This window comes from Mandrillus leucophaeus, unplaced genomic scaffold (genome assembly GCF_000951045.1).
Source record: "Mandrillus leucophaeus isolate KB7577 unplaced genomic scaffold, Mleu.le_1.0 Scaffold1083, whole genome shotgun sequence".
NCBI lineage: Eukaryota > Metazoa > Chordata > Mammalia > Primates > Cercopithecidae > Mandrillus > Mandrillus leucophaeus.
Window position 1 is genome coordinate 931,470 of NW_012099021.1, and position 22,996 is coordinate 954,465.

Below are 22,996 nucleotides of genomic sequence, written 5' to 3' on the forward strand. Positions count from 1 at the left end.
GAGAAAACTCAGAACTACAATACCTTCTCAAATGCCCAAATTTGTGACTATCAGTTGCGGAGGGTGAGGCTCCCTCACTCCTGAGAGACTGCCTCCCTCATACCAATGTCATGGGAAATGTGATTCAAATTCTGGTTAAATACTAAACAGTCAGCATAATTGTACTTGCAGTTACACATTCAACGAATATTGGTTAAACAGGGAAAAAAAATCACCCAAAACTCCTGCTCTGAAAAATATTACTATAAGCAAAGTCAAAAGACAAGTGACAAATTAGGAAAAATATCTGTAATATGTAACAGACACAAAGGACTAATATAGGAAAAGTGCCTAGAAAGAGTATTAAGAAAAAGATCAATAAAAAATGAGAGAGAGATATGGACAGTTCACAGAAAAAGAAATACAAATGGCTCTTTAACATATGATAAATGGGGACTGGCACACTATGGCTCACAAGCCAAGTCTGCCCAGCCATAAGTTTTTGTAAATAAAATTTTATTGAACACAATGATGTCCATTCATTTGTGCATTGTCTATGTCTCCTTTTGTGCGACAATGCAGAGTTGAGTTGTTACAGCAGAGACTGGCTCACAAAGCTGAAAATATTTACTGTCTCACCCTTTAAAGAAAAAGCTTCCTGACCTCTGATCTAGAGAAGCAGAAATTAAATAGCATTTAGATATTATTCTTCATCTATGAGATTGTCAAAGTTCAAAAGTTCGAAAACACTGTTGCAGGGGCTTCTCATATATCTTTTAAGAGCAAATTGGTAAAATTATTTAAATGATAATTTATTAATATTTTTCTCAGTTGATAATTTACACATACTTTGTTCCCACAATTTTTCTTTGGGGCACTTATTCTACAAGAGCACTTGAACATACATGTCATAGTTATTTATTGCAGCTCTGTTTGTTGCTCAGTTTGGAAAGATTTAAACCATTTTCACTGGACTGGTTAAACTATGGATGTCCATCTATATAATGGAATAATATGTAGTTGTCTAAAAGAATGAGGAAGGTCTCCACATGCTGATCTAAAATAGCTCCATAATATATCGTTCAGTGAAAATCGTGAAGGGCAAAACAGTATGCATGGTGTGCTACCTGTGCATAAAATGGAGGAGCAGAAAACTGTATCCTTGTATTTTCTTAATATCTGCATAAAGAACTCTGGAAGGATGCATAGAGGCCTAATGATGGGTCAAGTTTGGGAACTGGATGGAGGAAGCAGCTCTTGGGTAAGATGCCTCGCTACATGTCTTTTTATAATCATTTGGTTATTAAGCCATATTCATTCACTGATTAACTGAGCATCTGATGGGTGCCAGGCACTATTCTAGATGTGCAGGACATAGCAGTCAATGAAAGAAACAAAAATCTCTCTTCTCCTAGGAGCTTATGTTCCAGCAGGGGAGATGATACTAAACAAATAAAATATATAGTATGGTGGATGATGGTAAGGTGATAAGCAGGAAAAAATGGGAAAAAAAGGAAGAAGGATACGAAGTGCTGAATGTGTGTTGTGGCGAGAAGTGGATAGTGATGAGCAAAATTTACTGAGAAGGTGATTTATTTATTTGCTTATTTTAAAATGTTATGGGAACATAGAAGCTATACATATTTATGGGGTACCCGAAGGTGACTTTTGAGAAACAAAGAAAACTTAAAGGAAATAGAAGAGTGAGCCAGGCAAATATACTAAATATTGAAATCATTAAATTAAATGAGTAATCATTCCATTTACTCTTTCTAACAACCTTGTTAGGAGTTATTAATGAGGTCAGTATTATTAATGAGATTATCTTCATTATAAACTATCATATTCTGGTCCCAATGAGTTCTTTACATATAATTAAAAAAGAAATGTTAAGTCCTCTAATCCAAGTGCTAATAGAGAGGGAAATAAAACATGTGTGGGAGAGTGCGAGTGGGTGCCTAAGCCCACTGATTCGAGGTGGGGTAGGTTGAGGAGAGATGACCCTAAGAGAGTTCAGGAGACTGGGAGGTAGTCAGCCTGTCCAGGACTAAAAGGGAGAATTCTTGGAAAAGGAAAAGACTGTGCCAAAGAAATGAGGTGAGAAAAAACCTGGCAAGTGGTTTAGAATAACTGGAGCAGAGGTCTTGGTCAGGGAGGGTAGTGACTAAATTAAAGCATGGAGTAGTAAAGCTCGACATTAAAAGCTCTGGTAAGCCACAGAAGGACTTTCAGAGTGGGATGCCCCAAACTATCATCAAGTCCTTTCTTCCTTGCCTGCCTCTGCTCTAGGGCACACTTTCTCAACCTCAGAACTATTGATGTCTTGCCCCAGTAATTCTTTGTTGCAGGAGATTGTCCTGTGCATTGTAGGATGTTTCTCCACCCATTAGATGCCAGTAGCAGCCTGCACTTCTAAGCTGTGACACCCAAAAATATCTCCAGACATTGCCAGAAGTCCCCTTGTAGAGCACAATCACACCTGATATGAACCACTGATCTAAAGATTGAAAAAGCTAAAATTCTCATTTTTCCAGCCTCCCTTGCAGCTTGAAATGACCATGTGACACAGTCCTGGCCAATGAAATCTGAGAGGAGATCTACTGGAACCTCCTTCCATTTTCTGCCCTTTTTGATCTTGAATCAGCCTGAACAATAGCAGCCATTTGGCAGCCATGAGATGACAAACATAGAAAAAAGGCTTTGAGAATCACAGAGATATTGGCCCCTACATTTTTTATTGTATATATTTAAGGTGTAAAACCTGATGTTCTTCTATACATACACATTGTTAAATGATTACTCAAGTGAATAAACACGTTCATCACCTTCTTTTCATTTTTTGTGTGGTAAAAGCACCTAAAATCTATTCTCTGAGCACATTTTCAGTGTTCATATATTTTTAACTATCATCCTCATGCTATACATTAGAACTCTAGACTTATTCATCCCACAATACTGCAAGTTTGTATCTTTGGACATACTTCTCATTTCATCCTCCATGCCCCAATAACTACTATTCTACTCTCTGTTTCTATATATTCAACTTTTTTTTAGGTTTTATGTGTAAGTGAGATCATACAGCATTTTTATTTCTGTCTCTGACTGGGTATATATCCAAAGAAAATGAAATCAGCATCTATAGAGATATCTGCACCCCATACTTATTGTAGCCCTATTCATAATAGTCAAGATATAAAAACAACCAAAGCGTCCATCAATGGATGAATAGATTTTAAAAACTGTGGTGTATTTACAAAATGAAATATTATTCAGCCTTAACAAAGAAGGAGATACTGCCACTTGTGACAACATGGACAAAGCTGGAATATATTATACTGAGTAAAATAAGCCAGACAGAGAAAGAAAAAGACAGGCCTCTACATGGTGTTTGTGCTAATGAGCCAATGCTAGCAACCACCTACCTCCAGACTTCTTATTATGTGGGTAAGATAACGTCTATGTATTTAGGCCACCAAGTTGAGGTTTTCATTTTTTGCAGTTGAAAACAGTCCTGACTCTTAAACCACACAAACTTGTTTGGATTTTATCCCAGAGATAATGAGAATCCACTGAGGGATGCTAAAAAATAAAAAGAATTGCATCATCACATCTGCATTTTGGAAACATCATTTTGCTACAAAATACAGACTGTGAAACAAGATTGTAGAGGCAAGACCATGGCAAATACCATTATGATAAGGCAGACAAAACCATGATGGCGCTTGGAGCCAGTCAATCAACGATGGTGGGACTAAAGTGGATGCCATACATTTTAACAGGCAAAATGAATCGACCAAAACAAGTTGGATATGGGCGGTGAAGAAGATGCATCAAAGGTTAAAAATCCTATTTCTAGATTAGGTGATGCCCTAGATAGGTACATAAAAGAAATAGCATATTTAAAGAGAAGGACAATATTCTATTCTAGGCTGGAGTGAATTTGAAATGCTTATAGCACAACCAAATAGCTATTTTCAGGACACTTAGATAAGAAGCTCAGGAAGTTAGAAAAGACAGAGGCATGATAATTGTCTAATATATGTATGGTATAATTCAAAACTTAATATTTTAAAATAACATTACTTATTATGAATATCAATGAATTGTTAATAAAAATACAGCTAAGCAAAATAAAATTAAAAATACATAAACCTGTACCCACACAATTCTGGCACCTGGTTATAATTTGTGGTAAAATGTGGTTACCTATACATATGAATATACATACATAAATGGGATTATAATGTATATGATGTGTGGTAACAGGCTTCATTTACCTAGTAGCATATCATAAACATCTTTCTACTTCAATTAACACTTACAAATTTTCCCTAATATTTTTACTACATATATTATAAATGATCCTCCTTCCATTTTCTGCCCTTTTTGATCTTGAATCAGCCTGAACAATAGCAGCCATTTGGCAGCCATGAGATGACAAACATAGAAAAAAGGCTTTGAGAATCACAGAGATATTGGCCCCTACATTTTTTATTGTATATATTTAAGGTGTAAAACCTGATGTTCTTCTATACATACACATTGTTAAATGATTACTCAAGTGAATAAACACGTTCATCACACTGAGCATCTGATGGGTGCCAGGCACTATTCTAGATGTGCAGGACATAGCAGTCAATGAAAGAAACAAAAATCTCTCTTCTCCTAGGAGCTTATGTTCCAGCAGGGGAGATGATACTAAACAAATAAAATATATAGTATGGTGGATGATGGTAAGGTGATAAGCAGGAAAAAATGGGAAAAAAAGGAAGAAGGATACGAAGTGCTGAATGTGTGTTGTGGCGAGAAGTGGATAGTGATGAGCAAAATTTACTGAGAAGGTGATTTATTTATTTGCTTATTTTAAAATGTTATGGGAACATAGAAGCTATACATATTTATGGGGTACCCGAAGGTGACTTTTGAGAAACAAAGAAAACTTAAAGGAAATAGAAGAGTGAGCCAGGCAAATATACTAAATATTGAAATCATTAAATTAAATGAGTAATCATTCCATTTACTCTTTCTAACAACCTTGTTAGGAGTTATTAATGAGGTCAGTATTATTAATGAGATTATCTTCATTATAAACTATCATATTCTGGTCCCAATGAGTTCTTTACATACAATTAAAAAAGAAATGTTAAGTCCTCTAATCCAAGTGCTAATAGAGAGGGAAATAAAACATGTGTGGGAGAGTGCGAGTGGGTGCCTAAGCCCACTGATTCGAGGTGGGGTAGGTTGAGGAGAGATGACCCTAAGAGAGTTCAGGAGACTGGGAGGTAGTCAGCCTGTCCAGGACTAAAAGGGAGAATTCTTGGAAAAGGAAAAGACTGTGCCAAAGAAATGAGGTGAGAAAAAACCTGGCAAGTGGTTTAGAATAACTGGAGCAGAGGTCTTGGTCAGGGAGGGTAGTGACTAAATTAAAGCATGGAGTAGTAAAGCTCGACATTAAAAGCTCTGGTAAGCCACAGAAGGACTTTCAGAGTGGGATGCCCCAAACTATCATCAAGTCCTTTCTTCCTTGCCTGCCTCTGCTCTAGGGCACACTTTCTCAACCTCAGAACTATTGATGTCTTGCCCCAGTAATTCTTTGTTGCAGGAGATTGTCCTGTGCATTGTAGGATGTTTCTCCACCCATTAGATGCCAGTAGCAGCCTGCACTTCTAAGCTGTGACACCCAAAAATATCTCCAGACATTGCCAGAAGTCCCCTTGTAGAGCACAATCACACCTGATATGAACCACTGATCTAAAGATTGAAAAAGCTAAAATTCTCATTTTTCCAGCCTCCCTTGCAGCTTGAAATGACCATGTGACACAGTCCTGGCCAATGAAATCTGAGAGGAGATCTACTGGAACCTCCTTCCATTTTCTGCCCTTTTTGATCTTGAATCAGCCTGAACAATAGCAGCCATTTGGCAGCCATGAGATGACAAACATAGAAAAAAGGCTTTGAGAATCACAGAGATATTGGCCCCTACATTTTTTATTGTATATATTTAAGGTGTAAAACCTGATGTTCTTCTATACATACACATTGTTAAATGATTACTCAAGTGAATAAACACGTTCATCACCTTCTTTTCATTTTTTGTGTGGTAAAAGCACCTAAAATCTATTCTCTGAGCACATTTTCAGTGTTCATATATTTTTAACTATCATCCTCATGCTATACATTAGAACTCTAGACTTATTCATCCCACAATACTGCAAGTTTGTATCTTTGGACATACTTCTCATTTCATCCTCCATGCCCCAATAACTACTATTCTACTCTCTGTTTCTATATATTCAACTTTTTTTTAGGTTTTATGTGTAAGTGAGATCATACAGCATTTTTATTTCTGTCTCTGACTGGGTATATATCCAAAGAAAATGAAATCAGCATCTATAGAGATATCTGCACCCCATACTTATTGTAGCCCTATTCATAATAGTCAAGATATAAAAACAACCAAAGCGTCCATCAATGGATGAATAGATTTTAAAAACTGTGGTGTATTTACAAAATGAAATATTATTCAGCCTTAACAAAGAAGGAGATACTGCCACTTGTGACAACATGGACAAAGCTGGAATATATTATACTGAGTAAAATAAGCCAGACAGAGAAAGAAAAAGACAGGCCTCTACATGGTGTTTGTGCTAATGAGCCAATGCTAGCAACCACCTACCTCCAGACTTCTTATTATGTGGGTAAGATAACGTCTATGTATTTAGGCCACCAAGTTGAGGTTTTCATTTTTTGCAGTTGAAAACAGTCCTGACTCTTAAACCACACAAACTTGTTTGGATTTTATCCCAGAGATAATGAGAATCCACTGAGGGATGCTAAAAAATAAAAAGAATTGCATCATCACATCTGCATTTTGGAAACATCATTTTGCTACAAAATACAGACTGTGAAACAAGATTGTAGAGGCAAGACCATGGCAAATACCATTATGATAAGGCAGACAAAACCATGATGGCGCTTGGAGCCAGTCAATCAACGATGGTGGGACTAAAGTGGATGCCATACATTTTAACAGGCAAAATGAATCGACCAAAACAAGTTGGATATGGGCGGTGAAGAAGATGCATCAAAGGTTAAAAATCCTATTTCTAGATTAGGTGATGCCCTAGATAGGTACATAAAAGAAATAGCATATTTAAAGAGAAGGACAATATTCTATTCTAGGCTGGAGTGAATTTGAAATGCTTATAGCACAACCAAATAGCTATTTTCAGGACACTTACATAAGAAGCTCAGGAAGTTAGAAAAGACAGAGGCATGATAATTGTCTAATATATGTATGGTATAATTCAAAACTTAATATTTTAAAATAACATTACTTATTATGAATATCAATGAATTGTTAATAAAAATACAGCTAAGCAAAATAAAATTAAAAATACATAAACCTGTACCCACACAATTCTGGCACCTGGTTATAATTTGTGGTAAAATGTGGTTACCTATACATATGAATATACATACATAAATGGGATTATAATGTATATGATGTGTGGTAACAGGCTTCATTTACCTAGTAGCATATCATAAACATCTTTCTACTTCAATTAACACTTACAAATTTTCCCTAATATTTTTACTACATATATTATAAATAATTCTGAGATGAATCATCCTCATAGTAAAATTTCTGTCTATATCCCTAATTATTTCCTTAGGACACACTTCCAGAAGTGGGATTTCTGGCTAGCGTATGTGTTTTTAAGGGCTTTGATGGATATTGCCAAATTATTTTTTAGAGAGGCTGTAGCAATTCACAATCCCATCAGCACAATGTGCAAGTACTCATCTCCCCAGACTTTCTCCAAGACTAAAATTATATACTTAAATCAGTCAAGTCTTTGAGAAATGTATAAAATAAAAATGCTAATCTCATTGCAATTTCCATTTTGTATTTTTCTGCCAGAATTTGAGCTGTTCATGTTTTATTGACAATTTGTATTTCTTCTTTTGCAAACTGTTGATTCTTGTTTTTTGGCCACTTTCCTTTTGGGACACTTTTATTGATTTGTAAGAGCTCTTCATTTGTTATAAACTTTAACTCTTCTTCATTAATGTTTCATTTTCCCCTAGTTTGACACTTGTCATTTACTTGTAGGGCCCATTGTAGTAAGCAGATATTTACAATTATTGGAATGGCCAAGGTTTGAAATGTTTGTTGGGAAGAATGGGCACAAGATGTGTCCAGAAATAAATACGGAGATTAAAGTATGATGTGAAAAGCTCAGCTGAGATTGGAGACTATGAATTTCTAGTGGCTTCAAATGGCAAATTGCACTGGTGTTTGATAACTTGTGCGGAGTGAGAAAGGGTCACTTTTCCTAAGTCATCTAATATGAACTCTGCCTAGATTGGAACTTGAAAGTAAAACCAGCCCTTGCCTGAAGAGAAATCCAATCAGAACCTCAGTCCCTTTCTTTTAATGTAATATCCAGAGACCATCAGGCAAAACAAAAACAAAATAGCAAATATTTTCAAACTCACTTAACCAGCAGAGGAGCAGTTTGGTCATTCAAATCACTGAGCATTTTCATGTAATTTTAAATGGCTCCTTTTATGTCAACAGTATCTGTTTTCAAGAAATGATCTTGAGAAGAAAGTCAGCCGTCTTCCTAAAGAGTACAACTTTGAACCAAAAAAGGGGTGAATATCAGACTCCCCCAACTCATATGCCTTCTTCTGTCTCCAACTCTCCCACAAGGTTACCAAACACCTTAGACACCCACCTAACAAAGAACACACACACACACACACACACACACACACACACAGAAAGTGAGCAGGATTCACTCAGTTGGGGTTTCACCTACTGGTTTACTCAGAAGCTACATAAAGGAATATGGAAGTTATGTGTATTAGCAAACGTGTTGCTGAAATAAGGCACCACGTGGATAGGAGAGGAGGCAACAGATACACTGGGAGAAAATAGGAGGGGTTGGGGCCCTGTGGGGTTGAAGATCTGGTAGAGCAGAATGAGGACATGAGACAGCTACAAGATTAGGACATTTTCCACAATTTTCTTCCATCATACTTTTCATCATTGCTTCTAATTCAATTATTTGATTTTCTTCACTAAAAACAATGGTTATTTGTATCTTGAATATTCACCTACATATTTTAAATTTTGTTTATTAATTTCACTTATAATCAGGGAATGTTCCCCATTTCAGAATTGATTTTCAGTCATTGAGTCTACACACTGGATCCAAATTTTATTTTAGCCGCACTGCTTTTCCGTTTCCTTGCATTTTCTTTTTATCTCAGCCTATACTTACTTAAAGAAGCATTGTCTTCCTGCATCCCAAGTAGTATTTAATTCAAGAGTATGGGGCAGGAAGGAGGAAGTTTGGAGGGGAGAGAAAAACAGGGCCATGTACTTTTCAGCCTTGACAAGATCACAAGACTCATTGGTAAACACAGGACTATTCAATGAGTTACCACTTTCAATGGTCATAATTCAGGGTCATGTCGACTGAAATGGAAAATTGCCAGGTACCTCCTGTGCTGAGCAGAGGTCCAAAGTGCAGTGCCCTGTTTGCTCTCACGCGAGACATATTTTTGCAACAGCTGATTCACAGGTATCCTTTGGGTCTTCGGAAACTACAGACACTCTCCGCGAGCCCCACTTCATTTAGGGGATAGCTTCACTATAGAGCTAAGGAAATTATCCTTAAATTGCTTGTGAAAACAATGCCTGAATTTCAAAGCTCTTTTCCGCCCTTGTGTCCTTTTTCTCCAATGTTGCCTTGAAGCAAGAGCAAAGATGAGATTCCTCTAATGGGTGAGTGCCTAGAGAAGGGGGCCTTGGACTTCCTTAAGGGGAAAGAGGAGCTGACTGGTGACCTAGACCTTCACTGATCCAAGAAGGCAGAGCCCTGGACCTGAGGCACAAGCAGACTACATGCTGCAGCTCGCCCAGCACAAGGCCCTGAGCAGTCCTTTTTTTTTTGAAATCAGGTTGCGTGTCATCCAAGATCCTCTCACAAAGAGAAGCCATGAACTTCCTTGGCTCATGGAACTCTCCACTTGGCTCAGATTTGCCACTGTAAATCATAATGTCAGGTTTGCATTTCAACTCTTAGACCACCATGTGTCAACCCTGCCTAGAGAATTAGAAAGTAAAACCAGTCCTTGCCCAAAGGAAATCTAATTGAAACCCTAGTCCCTTCCTTTTTATACAATATATCCAGGGACATCAGGCAAAACAAAACAAAACAAAAACAAAAGCAAAGTATCAAGAAATTAAAAACTCATTCAAGCAGCAGAGGAACAGTTTAGTCATTCAAACCAGTGAGCATTTTCATGTGTTTTAAAATGACTCCTTTTAAATGAACAACATCTGTTTTCAAGAAATGATCTTGAGGAGAAAATCAACCATCTTACTAAAGAGTACAACTTTGAACCAACGAAGGGACAAATATCAGACTCTTCCATACTCCAGATGCCTTCTGTCTTCATCTCTTCTACAGCTTCATCAAATACCTCAGAAAGGCCCCAAACACAGAACATAAAAACACATACTCTCTCTCCCACAAACACAGTCTCATACAGAGGCAGCCTGTGTGAGGTTAACTGCATAGAATAATCAGGCTGAGGTACTCCATCAGCCCCCGCCTTGGTCAGAGTTAATGCATAGTGACAGAAGTCAACAGTAGCCCCGGGCCACTTCAATCACTCACTTGAGCAGCTAAACATTTTCTGCAAGACAAAGCTCTTAGAACCCTTCATTTTTCAAATTAGAGAATGACAAGCTTAATTCCCAACCAGGAGACCTTTCATCTCAAAACTCAGCATAGCCGAGCAGTAGCTATGATTATGTAGTGTGTCTTTCCTGAGAATAAGGCCAGAGATGGCCAACCAGGAGACAACCTTGGACCCAGTCCCAGACCTCAGTCCTGGCCCAGCGGAGACCAGGCACCTACCTGAGACAAAGGAATAGGCCTCTAGGATGTTGCTGAGCAAAGCCATCTCCACGTGCTCCGGGTTGTGGCTGAGTGGCAGCCTCATGGGACATCCAGAGGGGACCTCCTGGAGGTGCTTGGCTGAATCAACGTGGCCACTCTCCTCCTTCTCTTCTGTTTGGGAACACAAAGTGAGTGATAAGGCACATTCTGCTGTCCTGAGGCCGTGTTCCAGGTAGCCTGGGCTCCTAAAGACATATTTTTGCAACAGCTGATTTGCAGGTGTCCTTTGGGGCTTTGGAAACTACAGACCCTCTCTGGCCAGCCCCACTTTATTTGCAGGATAGCTTCACTATAGATCTACGGAAATTATCCTTCAATTGCTTGTGAAAACTATGCTTGCGAAAACTAGCCAGGATCCTAAAGACCAGCAAGCTCTCCAAGCCAGGGGTGTCACAAAGATTTTGGGTCTTGTGCTCTTTGTTCAAGTGAGCTTCCTGGCTTTCAAGGAAGTAGAAACTCCTTACATCCCTGATTTTCCTGATCTTTCTCCTTTCTCTTCCCCGTATCTTCCTAATTCCCACTAAAATCCCCCCTTACCTCTTCCAGAACTCTTTATTTCATTCTCCCTGGTTCACCTTTGAGGCACAGCCCATCAGGTTCAAATCATTACAGTCATCACTGCATTTTAACTACAAGCCACAGCCCTCTCCTCTCCTGCTGTGCTTTCCCGGGAGCCTGCAGTGATGACACTTGTGCACCTTGATCTGTTTGCCTCATCCCTCAGGTCACTAAATGTGTGCCTTTGGCAGTGGTTCAGAGCTGGCTATCCCAGAACTGCCAAAGCGGTTCCCATTCTAAAATACCTACAGGAATTTGGGAGCGGGAGCTGCTCCCTGCCTCTAGCTCCATGACTCCACCTGTGACTGTGATGGGCAAGTAGAACACACACATGGCCCAGACTGCCCATCCATAGAACCATCCCTCCAGAGATCAGAACAGGGACTTGGAATCTCAGTGCTCAGCCTCTGGCTGGAGGAGCACATCCACTCCCCAGCTGCTGCAGCTCAAGCCTGGCATTAGCATTATCCAGTTACTCAGCAAAGGCTTTACAGAGAGATCCTGAGCATGAAGTGGGAGAGAGGTGGCAAATACCCAATGGCTCATTCGACATTGCTATGAACTGAAGGCAGGGAATTGAGTCACAGAGTGTAGAGGGGTGTCAGGCTTGGGGAATGAACCTGGGTTCTCAGTGGGTCACAGATGTAACATGGGCCACAATTAGAAGGCCTGGAGAGTGGCAGTTCTACGAGGTAAATAGAATGGGCTACAACAGAACATTCTCAGGCTGGTAGATTTCAGCAGGCCTCAGGAAAAACCAAAACAAGAAAACACCAACCAACTCACACGTACAAAGAAACAACCACAAAGTCCTTGGAGCAGCCAGAGGCTCTGAGAGTGACAGCACAAGGAGTGGGAGCTCCAGGGGCTTTGAAAAGAGACTGGCTGCTGTTAAGGGACCCCTGAGCCTGAGCCTCTGAGCCAGAACAGAGTGCCTCTTTCAACAGTCATTTGTGTTCCTAAAAGGTGACAACTGGATGACACAGGTGAATGGTGAGTTCAGAGGCTGTTCTCCAGATTTAAGGACTTCAAGACCCAGGAAAAGAGTGAAGCTACTGGAACATGTCTGAGTGTGTAGTGAGCCATGTCTATTTCAAATCCATTCCCTCCTTCCCGTCTCCACTAATGCTACCAGGGTGCAAGTCTTATCATTTTATTTCTGGGAGTTTTGCAACAATCTCCTATCTGGTCTTTCTGCTGGTAACTCCTTCCTGCTCAGTATAGCACACCCATGCTTATTAACAGGGTCATTTTTCCATAGTACAAATAGGATCACATCACTCCACCACCCAAGTCTAATGAATTTCCATTGACCTTCTTAACACAATACACATCCACTTTCACAATATCTGACCCCTTCCATACCTCCTAATGTGTCTCCTATCCAAGCTGACAGTCACACACATATATACACACAGATAATAAGAAAGCTTAGAGCTTCAACAATACTAGATTACTTTTAGTTTCCCCAAGTAGAGCAAGCCCTTTCCTCTCTTCATGCTTTTGGTCACAGTCTTCCTTTCGCCTAAATGCCCCCCTTCTCTTCATCTGTGTGGCAAATGTTTCCTATAAGAAATAATCCAGAAGTTTTATGGCAGTCCCAAAATCTCAATGACGTTTTCTGCAGAAATAAAAAAATCCATACTGAAATTCATACGGAGTCTCAGGGGACCCCAAATAGTCAAAACAATCTTGAAAATTAACAAAGTTAGACATCTCACCCTTCCTGATTTCAAAACCTATTATAAATCTACAGTAATCAAAACAGCATAGGCCTAGCATATAAAAACAGACATGTAGCATAATGGAATAGAATAGAACATCCAAAAATAAACCCTTACATATATGTTCAAATTATTTTTGCAAGCATGCCAAGACCATTCAATGGGAAAAGACTGCCTTTTCAGCAAACAGTGTTGGAAAAACTGGATGTCCACATGCAAAAGGATGAAGTTGGACCCTTACCTTATACTATATAAAAAATTAACTCAAAATGTATCAAAGACCTAAATGTAACAGCTAAAAATTTTAGAAAAAATTTTTAGAAGACTGTTAGAGGAAAATATGGGGTAAAGATTCATGACATTGGGGTTGACAATGATTTCTTGGATGTGACAACAAAAGCACAGGCAACAAAAGCAAAAAAAGAAATGAACTCTATTAAAATTAAAAACTTCTGTGCATCACAGGGTACAACAGAGTGAAAAGGCAACCCACACAATGGGAGAAAATATTTGCAAATAATATATCTGATAAAGGGTTAATATCCAGACTGCTACCTATCCTAATTCCTAATATCAGGACTCCTACAACTCAACAACTAAAAACAAAGAGCTCAATTTAAAAATGGGCAACAGACTTGAAGCAATATTTCTCCAAAGATACACAAGTAGTCAATAGGCACATGAAAAGATGCTCCACCTAGCCAAGCATTAATGAAATCAAAATCAAAACCACAGTGAAATATCATCTCATACCCATTAGGATGACTACTATCAAAAATCAGAAAATAAGTATTGGAACTTGTACACTGTTGATGGGAAGGTAAAATTGTGCAGCCACTGTGGAAAATAGGACGACTATTCCTTAAAAAGTGTTTAAATAGAATTATCCTATGACCCAGCAATTCCACCTCTGGGTATATACTCAAAGGATTTTAAAGCAGAGATTTGAACAGAATTTGTACACCAATGTTCAGAGCTGCATTATTCACAACAGCCAAAAGGTGGAAGTAACCCAAATGTCCATCCACAGATGGATGAATAAATAAAATGTTGTCCACACATACAATGCAATATTATTCACAGCCTTAAAAAGGAAGGCATAAACATGGATGAAACTTGAGGACATTAGGCTAAGTGAAATAAGCCAGTCAAAAAGGACAGATATTATATGATTCCACATGTATGAAGCACCAACAGTGGTCATATTCATAGAGACAGAAAGTAGAGTAGCGGTTGTCAGGAGCAGAGACAGGGAAAAGATAATTATTGAACAGGATACAGGGTACAAAGTTTCTGTTTTGCAAGATGAAAAGAGTTCTGGGGAAGGATGACAGTGATGGTTGCACAGTAATGTAAATATACTTAATGCCACTGAACTATACCCTTAACAGTAATTTAAGATAATGAATTTTGTCATATGTATTTTACCACAATTTAAAAATTGTGTTGGTGAGGTAAAACAGTGAATTTTGAAGGTTACTTTATTTAAAGAATCTTGCAATCAAATTTTGGTTTTAAGTTAATAAGAATGATGGCAGAGTTACCTTTTAGTGGTATTAAATTTGAAGTCAATAAAATTCTAATTCATATCACAATATGAATATGGCTTAATTTTAAGTAAGAGATGTTATTGCACTTATTTTTAAAAATCGGATTGTAAATAAGTGTAATCTATCATATTTATAGATTAACAGGAAAAAGATCATATGAATAGATGGAAAAATGCATTTGTGTACAATTTAATAAAAATTCATGATTTAAGCAAAGGAAAGACCCCCATGAATCTTCCAAATGCCTTTCTTTGCCTATAAGAGTGTCTAGATATTCTTCTAATATTGTGCCTATGATATTGCAATTGGAACTGAGTGTCCCCTGGTATGTCACCCCCATACAGGTGACTGTGTCATTACATAGTGTTAAGGGGGTGATAATCTCATTGTCCCTTTAGCTACCTGGGGAGAGGTGTGCTGTCAGGAGCAGAGAAGTTTCTGGTAAGAACAGTTCATCTCTGATGATGTTGGCATCAGCCAGTAGAGGTTCTAAAACTTGCTTGGCCCCAGTTGGCTTCTCAGACTCTGAAAGAAAAAAGCAGCAGCACAAAAACCGTCACATACCCAGGAGATCACATCATAGCTTAGACCTGGTGTGTGAACCCAGCAGAGAAGCTTTGGTGGCTAGGGTCTGGATCCTTGGAAGGATGAATAGCATCCCCAGAGAGGAGAAAGCCCACTGACAGAGGTTAATCTGGAATTTGAACTAGACAGCCAGATAAACCAATCTCCCAAGGTCATAGCAGAAAGGATGCAAGAGGTAAAAGATCAAAGAAACATGCTTCCTCTCCACTCCTGTCAGCCAAAATCCACAAAACAGCTAGTGTGGGATGTGCTAATCTGGCCTCTCATCAGTGAAGTTTGCAGGCTAGCCTCTCTGGAACAGGAAGGGAGGGAATTCTGTTCCCTTCTAGCAATGCCCAGATGGGCCATGAAATGAAGTCTCACACAGCTCTGTAGGCACTAGAATCCTGGAAATGCTGATATGTAGATTCCTACGCCCTGTGCCTTCCATGCTGAAGTGTCAAGGCCTCTACTCAGCCCAGGTAGGAAATCTCCTCTCTGTGTCCAGCTTCCCTTAGAAGCTTTCAGGAAGAATGAAATCATTCATGGAGCTCTGAGCACTGAGCTGTCCCCACTTCACATGTGCACACTCATTCATTCATTATCATCGCACCCTGCCAACTACTGCAGCTTCTGACTTCTGCTTATTGATGACTTTATAGAGACACATCTCAGCTGCTTCTTCCCCAAAAAGGATTGGTGGCACCATCCTATGTTAATTTTACAGGTCAAGAAAATAAGGGCAAGAAAGAAAAGAAAACTGGAAGCATGGGATCGGTAACTGTTTACAGACTCATATACCAAAGTGCAGAAGTAGGTCTTTGAAGCCCATTGACCTTCCACTCTACACTTGTGAAAACCATCAGGCACTGACCCTAGGACAGTCACATGTTGTCTGAAGAGCAAAAGCTCAAATGGAAAAACAGTCCTCATATCACCAGCTGCGGAGAGGATACACATGGCCCCAGAGAAATAACTGAGCTGAGAGAAACCCCGATTTTATTTGTAGGGCAGATAAGCACCTGGGGATGATACATCTAACATGCCAGCCTGCCAGCCATTTGGTTTCCATTGCCCCATCAATCTTCCCCTCCCAACCATCACAAGGAATCATTTCCAGAGACATATCCTGGACCTTGTCATCACCTGGAAAGGTTTTACCTCTGAATACTGGGCTGTGAACTCCTTAAGGGCAAGGACCATGCCTTAATTCTTATCTTTGTTCTCAGAGTTTCCAACAATAAGTTCACAGAGCTAGCGCTCAGGGACTGTTTGCTGGATAAATGGCTCACACTGAGAAATCTCACTCTCCAATCAGAACCTCTATCCTACCTCTCTGATATGGTTTGGCTGTGTCCCCACTGAAATCTCATCTTGAAATATAGTTCCCACAATCCCCAAGTGTTGTAGGAGGGACGCAGTGAGGGGGGTAATTGAATCATGGGGCAGTTACCCCCATGCTTCTGTTCTCCTAGTAGTGAGTGAGTTCTCACGAGATCTGTTGGTTTTATAAGGGGCGTTTCCCCCTTTTGCTCAGTACTTCTCCATGATTGTAAGTTTCCTAAGGCCTCCCCAGCCACACAAAACTGTGAGTCAATTAAACCTCTTTCCTTTATAAATTACCCAGTCAAGGGTATATCTTTATTAGCAGTATGAGAATACTGCTATGCACTCTCCATACCTGAATCAAAGTAAACATGCTCCCCAAGCTCTCTGAGGCTTCTATCTTGTCATTCCCTCCCTGCTCACTCAGTTTATCACTCTCATCCTAGATTCATCTTTCCTCTGCACAGCCTGGCTACTACAACTACACTACATGCTACTCTCACCAGAACCCTTCTGCTGCCCTCAACCTCAGGCCTAACTTCCAAAGCACTCCAACCCTCACCTGCCTTCTCTCCTCCCTACAGGCTAGTGCTTCTGAAAAAGTATAATCATTCATATTTGCAGCATTGCAAATGCTGAATTTACAAAATCAGTTGAGGCCCCCAGTGCTGCGAGGAAAGCCAGAATGTATGTCCCTGACATCTTACTTTCTCACTTTCTCATTCTTCAATCTTCTCATTCAATTTTCTCAGCTTTCCAGAGAAATTGAGGGCACCCTACATGAACTCTAACTTTCCTCCCTTCCATCTCATTCTGACCTTCCTTCCTTCTGTCTCTAAGGAGTTTTCACCTGTGCTTTCAAATTATTTCCTCCTTCTTCCTACAGGACATGGTTCCATTAATGAATGATTCTTCTTTGACTTTCCCTTTTCTGGCTGATCTCCATCTCTCTATATAAATGGGTAGGCAGATAGATGGATTGATAGATAGACAGGTAGATAAATAGATAAGATGTATATAGAGTGATTACATATATTTGTATAATTCTCTTTCTCAAAATTTTAGTCTTTCACTTTCTCTTCACCTTCTTGCCCCATATATAAATACATATATAAAAACACACATACATATATACATTCTATACTTATATACATACATATATAAATATACAATGTGTATATGTATGTATGCATGCATGTATATATGTACGTGCATATGAATATCTATTGTTTTTTCTCAAATATTTGCTCATTCTTTCCCAATCACTCTCTCAATCTATCTTTTGATCTACTGCCCTTATCTCTTTTTATCTACTATAAACTTAAGTAATTTCCCCCACCTTTAAACAATCTTCCCTTTGCTCAGCCTCCGCTGTAGTTTCTTATCACCCATTCTACTTCCCTTCACAGACATACATCTTCATAGGAGGTTATATTTCCTCTTCCCATTTCTTCCATCAGTCCATCCTTGGCCTAAAATATCTGGCTTCATATCCAGCCTATCTACCAAAGCATTGTTGGTAAGGTGGCCACAGTGAAACAATCAAGTCTGTGCTTCTAATGATTGCTCCAGCATGGAGACTATGAGCTCCTGGATGTCGAGGGGGCTCTTGTGTCCCATCCTTCTGCATTTGTGGTAGCTAACACAATTCCTGGCACATAAGTGCTTTAAACCAAATTTCTGTCTCAGTGATGGGAGTCAAGGTGTGTGGGGCTAAGATTGTCAGACATGGGCCTTAAAGCAGAATGAACAATGTCCTCAATGACACTGATATAACTCCTGAGACCTCAAGAAAAATCTTTGTCTTTATTTGAACCTAAGAGAACTAGGGTTAAGAAATGATATGGTCCTTGACAAGACTCACTTGTTGGTGGCCACAGACCACAGGAATACCAATGCTGTTACAGCAGGGCTCTAACACAGAGCCCGAGGCCTTCACTTAGCACTATGCAGAGGTCAGTACCGAGGGTGGTTCACAAAATGTTTCTAACTTTAACACACTGTGATGCTGTTAACCTGGAGGCTGCCTGCCTTCCTATCCCAAGGCAGAGCTTGCTTGTCTTAAATCAATAAATATTTATTAAGCCCCACTAGAACCATTTATTTAGCAAGCAATCTGCAGCTATTAAGGAACTGAGAATTCTCTGAAGGTCCACATGTTACTCACCTCCATGCCCAGTGATTGACTCACAGGGCTTCCTTTGAATGACTAAGTCCAGAAATGAGCAAATGTGGTCAGCAATCTACCTACCTACACTACAAACAGAATCAAGTATAAATGCAATGTAAATTAAGTGGACAGTTGGGAAAAGAATAATTAATTTCAATAATAAGGTAGCAATGCAGAGGACCCATAAAGACTTCATAGAGGGGTAACATTCAAATTGAATGTTGAGCTACTGCATATTAATTTAACTACTGAGTATTAATTTAATAATGAATTATACTAATAGCTCACATTTATTGAGACCTTTCTCTTCAACCCGACAATTTGCAAAGTGCTATTTAATTTAAGTTTCATAACAGTCCCATGAGGTAGATGTTATTATCCTCATATTTCAGATGGGAAAACTGAGCTATGGAGAGGTAAAGTTGCCCAAGATCACCTAGCTAGAAAATGATGAAGTTCAAATTTAAACAGTCCAACTCCAGTGCTCTTAACTTTGCTAGAGTAAAGAAAAGCACTGGAGACAGAGGGAAGAGCAGGAGCTAAAGTACATGGCACATCTTTAGCATAGGAGCAAAGGGATAGGCAGAGAAACTGAACAGAAGTCAAAGCTGCAAAGGCAAAGTTGGAATTGCATTTTGGTAGATCTGCAGTGCCTTGCAGAAGTTGAGCTTTATTTTATGGACAGTAAATAATATTAACAGGAGAATGACATGGTCAGTTCTGCTTTGTAGAACGAAAACACTGGCAGAAGTGTGGAGGATGTGTTGGAGAAGCCAGAGATGGTCTGAAAGACTTATTGGGGGTCTAACTCAGTAGCCCAGGTAAAGGATGATGCACACCAAAAACCAAGGAGATAAAGTAGCTGAAGAAGCCAGCAACCCAGAAACCCAACACAACTGGTGCATAAAAAACAGACTCCCAAAAAATGCCTGCTCTCTCTAGCCAGAGGACCAGGAAAGGAGTGTTCTAGCATGACAGAAAACTCTTGGACAATAGCCACTCTACTTCAGCCAAATATCATTTTAAAAAACAAAAAACCCATGGCCTCATCCACACCCACACCCATACCAGCAAAGCCTGAGTAGATAGCCTAGACTTTCACCCTTAAGACACTATAGCAAGAAACTCCAACACCCTTGCCAGAGTGATGTCAGAGAAGACCTAAGGGGAGAGATGAGACTTTCATCTGAGATAGCTGGTGAGCTACCTTCCCTGGCAATATCAGTAAGGACTACATGGGAAGCCTGGACATCTGCCCCCTCCTAGAAATAACTAGATACTCCTCCCCTTCTCCACTGGGGTATCAGAGGCAGCCTAGTCAGGACTCTCATCACTACCAGTGGTTATAAGCCCCACATCAATGGAGACCACATGGGATCCAGAACTCCCATCCCCATCCAGCAGTAATGAGGAGCCAATCAATTGATGCGAACACTAAGATGATAAGGATAATAGAATTATCTGGTAAAGATTTTTAAACACCATGATTTTAAAAATACTTCAACAAGCAATTATGCACATGCTTAAAACAAATAAAGAAATTAAAAGCCTCAGCAAAGAAATAAAAAGCCTCTGCAAATAAAGAGAAGATATAAAGAAACAGAATTTTACAATTAAAAAAATACAATAATGAGCAGCATTTGGAGACTCACATTGTGAACTTTTGCTCCAAGAACCACCACAGGAACATACCAGGGAAACTGAAAGAATTCACAGACCCTTTGAAAGGAGTGGCTTGCTACTGCAAACTCCAAGAAACAGCCAAAAAAACAGCCAGTGCCCAAAGTGTAAGAGGAGGAAAGTCTGCCTCTGAACATACATCCTCACTGGGGAACCTGGAACTCTAGATCATGGAAGAAGGATTTAACTTTACCTAGAGCTGAAATGAATTTAGATAGCTGAGCAAAATACAAAAGTAGAAGCAGCCATGGGAAGTGCCCTGTAGGCACTCCTGGTCCCCAGGGAAGCCCAGCGAAGCCATTTCTGACTTTACCTCACAGGGTTCCTTGGGGAGGGCAGCCAGTGGAACTGGGGAAGGGCCACAGGAAGAAGGAGACTTCCGGCTGAACTCTATAATAATTTTGATCAAGTATGAATTTTCCTAGGCAGAATCTGAGGGGTGGGGGCGAATAGGAAGTGCAGATATGAGCACAGAAGCTGCTGCAGTCAGGGAGGGGTGAGGCCTGAACGCCCTGCTTGCTTTCTCAGCAGGGAGGCTTGCAGCCTGGGGCAAGATCTCAGCCCTGTGCACCAGAGGCCTGTAAACAAATTCAGCTCTGTTGGTTGTTGGCAGGACTAAGACTGGCCTTGCTGGCTGTGTGGGAGCTGGGTAAGGTCTGTCACTGCCAGCTTTCCCCCACTTCCCTGGCAATCTGTACGAAGCACCGGAAGCAGCCATAATCCTCCTTGGAACACAACTCCATTGGCCTGAGAACCACTGCCCCGTCCCCCCAAGGGGTCTCTGCAGGCACCACCCAAGAAGAGTCTGAGCTCAGGCACACCTAGCCCTACTCCCACGTGATGGTCTTTTTCTACCCACCTTGGTAGCTGAAGACAAAAGACATAAACTTGCAGGAGCTCTATAGCCCCCCCACCCCCGCCAGTGCCTGAGAAACCTGAATAGTTATCCCACTGACCTTAGGGCAAGCTTGCATCCCCCAATATTACTACAGCTGATGCTCTCTTTAAAGCGTCACCTCCTGGCTGGAGGACAACCAACTCAAGCCATTACAGCAACTCATTACGGAACCAACCTGCTCCAAGAAAGGAGAAAACAACAGCTAATTTCACTATCCGTAATATCCTGGCTAACCAGAGGTCTTGAATCTGTCTATGTGACAACTTCGTTATAAGCATAACCAGTATTTAAGAAAACGAATGCACTAAACAAAACAATAACCAAGGACTCTCACAGAATCCACTTCATTCTCCTGCTACCTCCACCAGAACAGGTGGTGGTATCCATGGCTGACAGACCTGAAGATAGATCGCATCACAGAACTCTTTGCAGACACTTCCCGGTACCAGCCTGGAGCCTGGCAGCTCAGCAAACCCTAACCCTAGCCCTAACCTTAAATATATATGCACCTAACACTGGAGATCCCAAATTTATAAAACAATTACCACTTGACCTAAGAAATGAGATAGACAGCAACATAATAATAGTGGGGAACTTCAATACCCCACTGACAGCACTAGACAGGTCATCAAGACAGAATATCAACAAAGAAACAATGGGCTTAAACTATACCCTAGAACAAATGAACTTAACAGATATTTACAGAATATTCTGCCCAACAACAGCAGAATATACATTCTATTCATCAGCACACAGAACATTCTCCAAGATACACTAGACCACAAAACAAGTCTCAATTAATTTAAGAAAATCAAAATTATATTGACTACTCTCTCAGACCACAGTGGAATAAAACTGGAAATCAACTCCAAAAGGAACCCTCAAAACCATGCAAGTATATGGAAATTAAGTAATCAGCTCCTAAATGATCTTTGGGTCAACAATGAAATAAAGATGGAAATTTAAAAATTGTCTGAACTGAATAATAACGAAACAATCTATCACAACCTCTGGGATACAGCAAAAGTGGTGCTAACAGGAAATTTCACAGCATTAAATGCCTACATCAAAAAATCTGAAAGAGCTCAAATAGACCATCTAAGGTCACACCTCAAGGAACTAGAGAAACAAGAACAAACTAAACCCAAAACATAGGAGATGAAAAGAAATAACAAGGATTGCAATAGAACTAAATGAAATTGAAATAAACAAAAAACAATACAAAATATAAATGAAACAAAAAGCTGGTTATTTGAAAAGATAAACAAAATTGTTAGACCATTCATGAGATTAACCAAGAAAAGAGAGACAATCCACATAAACTCAATTGGAAAAGAAACAGAAGATATTACAACTGATACAACAGAAATACAAAGGATCATTCAAGGCTACAATGAACACTTTTATGCGCACAGACTAGAAAATCTAGAGGGGATGGGTAAATTCCTGGAAATATACAGCCCTCCTGGATTAAACCAGGTAGAAATAGAAACTCTGAATAGATCAATAACAAGTAGCAAGATTGAAACAGAAACAAAAAAGTTGCCAATAAAAAAAAAAAAAAA

At 39.7% G+C, this 22,996-nt stretch overlaps 1 protein-coding gene and 1 long non-coding RNA gene across 6 annotated transcripts in view; one reads left to right on the forward strand and one right to left on the reverse strand.

The window, feature by feature from the left end:
* Nucleotides 1–22,996, reverse strand: part of EVA1A (eva-1 homolog A (C. elegans)) — a 108,875-nt gene that overhangs the window by 17,121 nt on the left and 68,758 nt on the right. For 2 of the 5 annotated variants that reach the window (XM_011987287.1, XM_011987279.1), the window contains 3 exons: nucleotides 18,851–18,939; nucleotides 15,196–15,318; nucleotides 10,920–11,072 (listed from right to left, as the gene is read on the reverse strand). In XM_011987287.1, the coding sequence (XP_011842677.1) occupies nucleotides 10,920–11,004 (85 nt within the window). In that variant the 5' untranslated portion in view covers nucleotides 11,005–11,072; nucleotides 15,196–15,318; nucleotides 18,851–18,939. Of the gene's footprint in view, nucleotides 1–10,919; nucleotides 11,073–11,498; nucleotides 11,562–15,195; nucleotides 15,319–18,850; nucleotides 18,940–22,996 lie in introns of those variants that run through there. The other 3 variants (XM_011987273.1, XM_011987304.1, XM_011987296.1) reach the window with 3 other exon arrangements.
* The window catches only part of LOC105544688, a 20,842-nt gene continuing 14,762 nt past the window's right edge, over nucleotides 16,917–22,996 (forward strand). The window contains exon 1 of the long non-coding RNA XR_001006808.1: nucleotides 16,917–16,945. This is a non-coding gene — a long non-coding RNA (uncharacterized LOC105544688). The remainder of the gene's footprint in view (nucleotides 16,946–22,996) is intronic.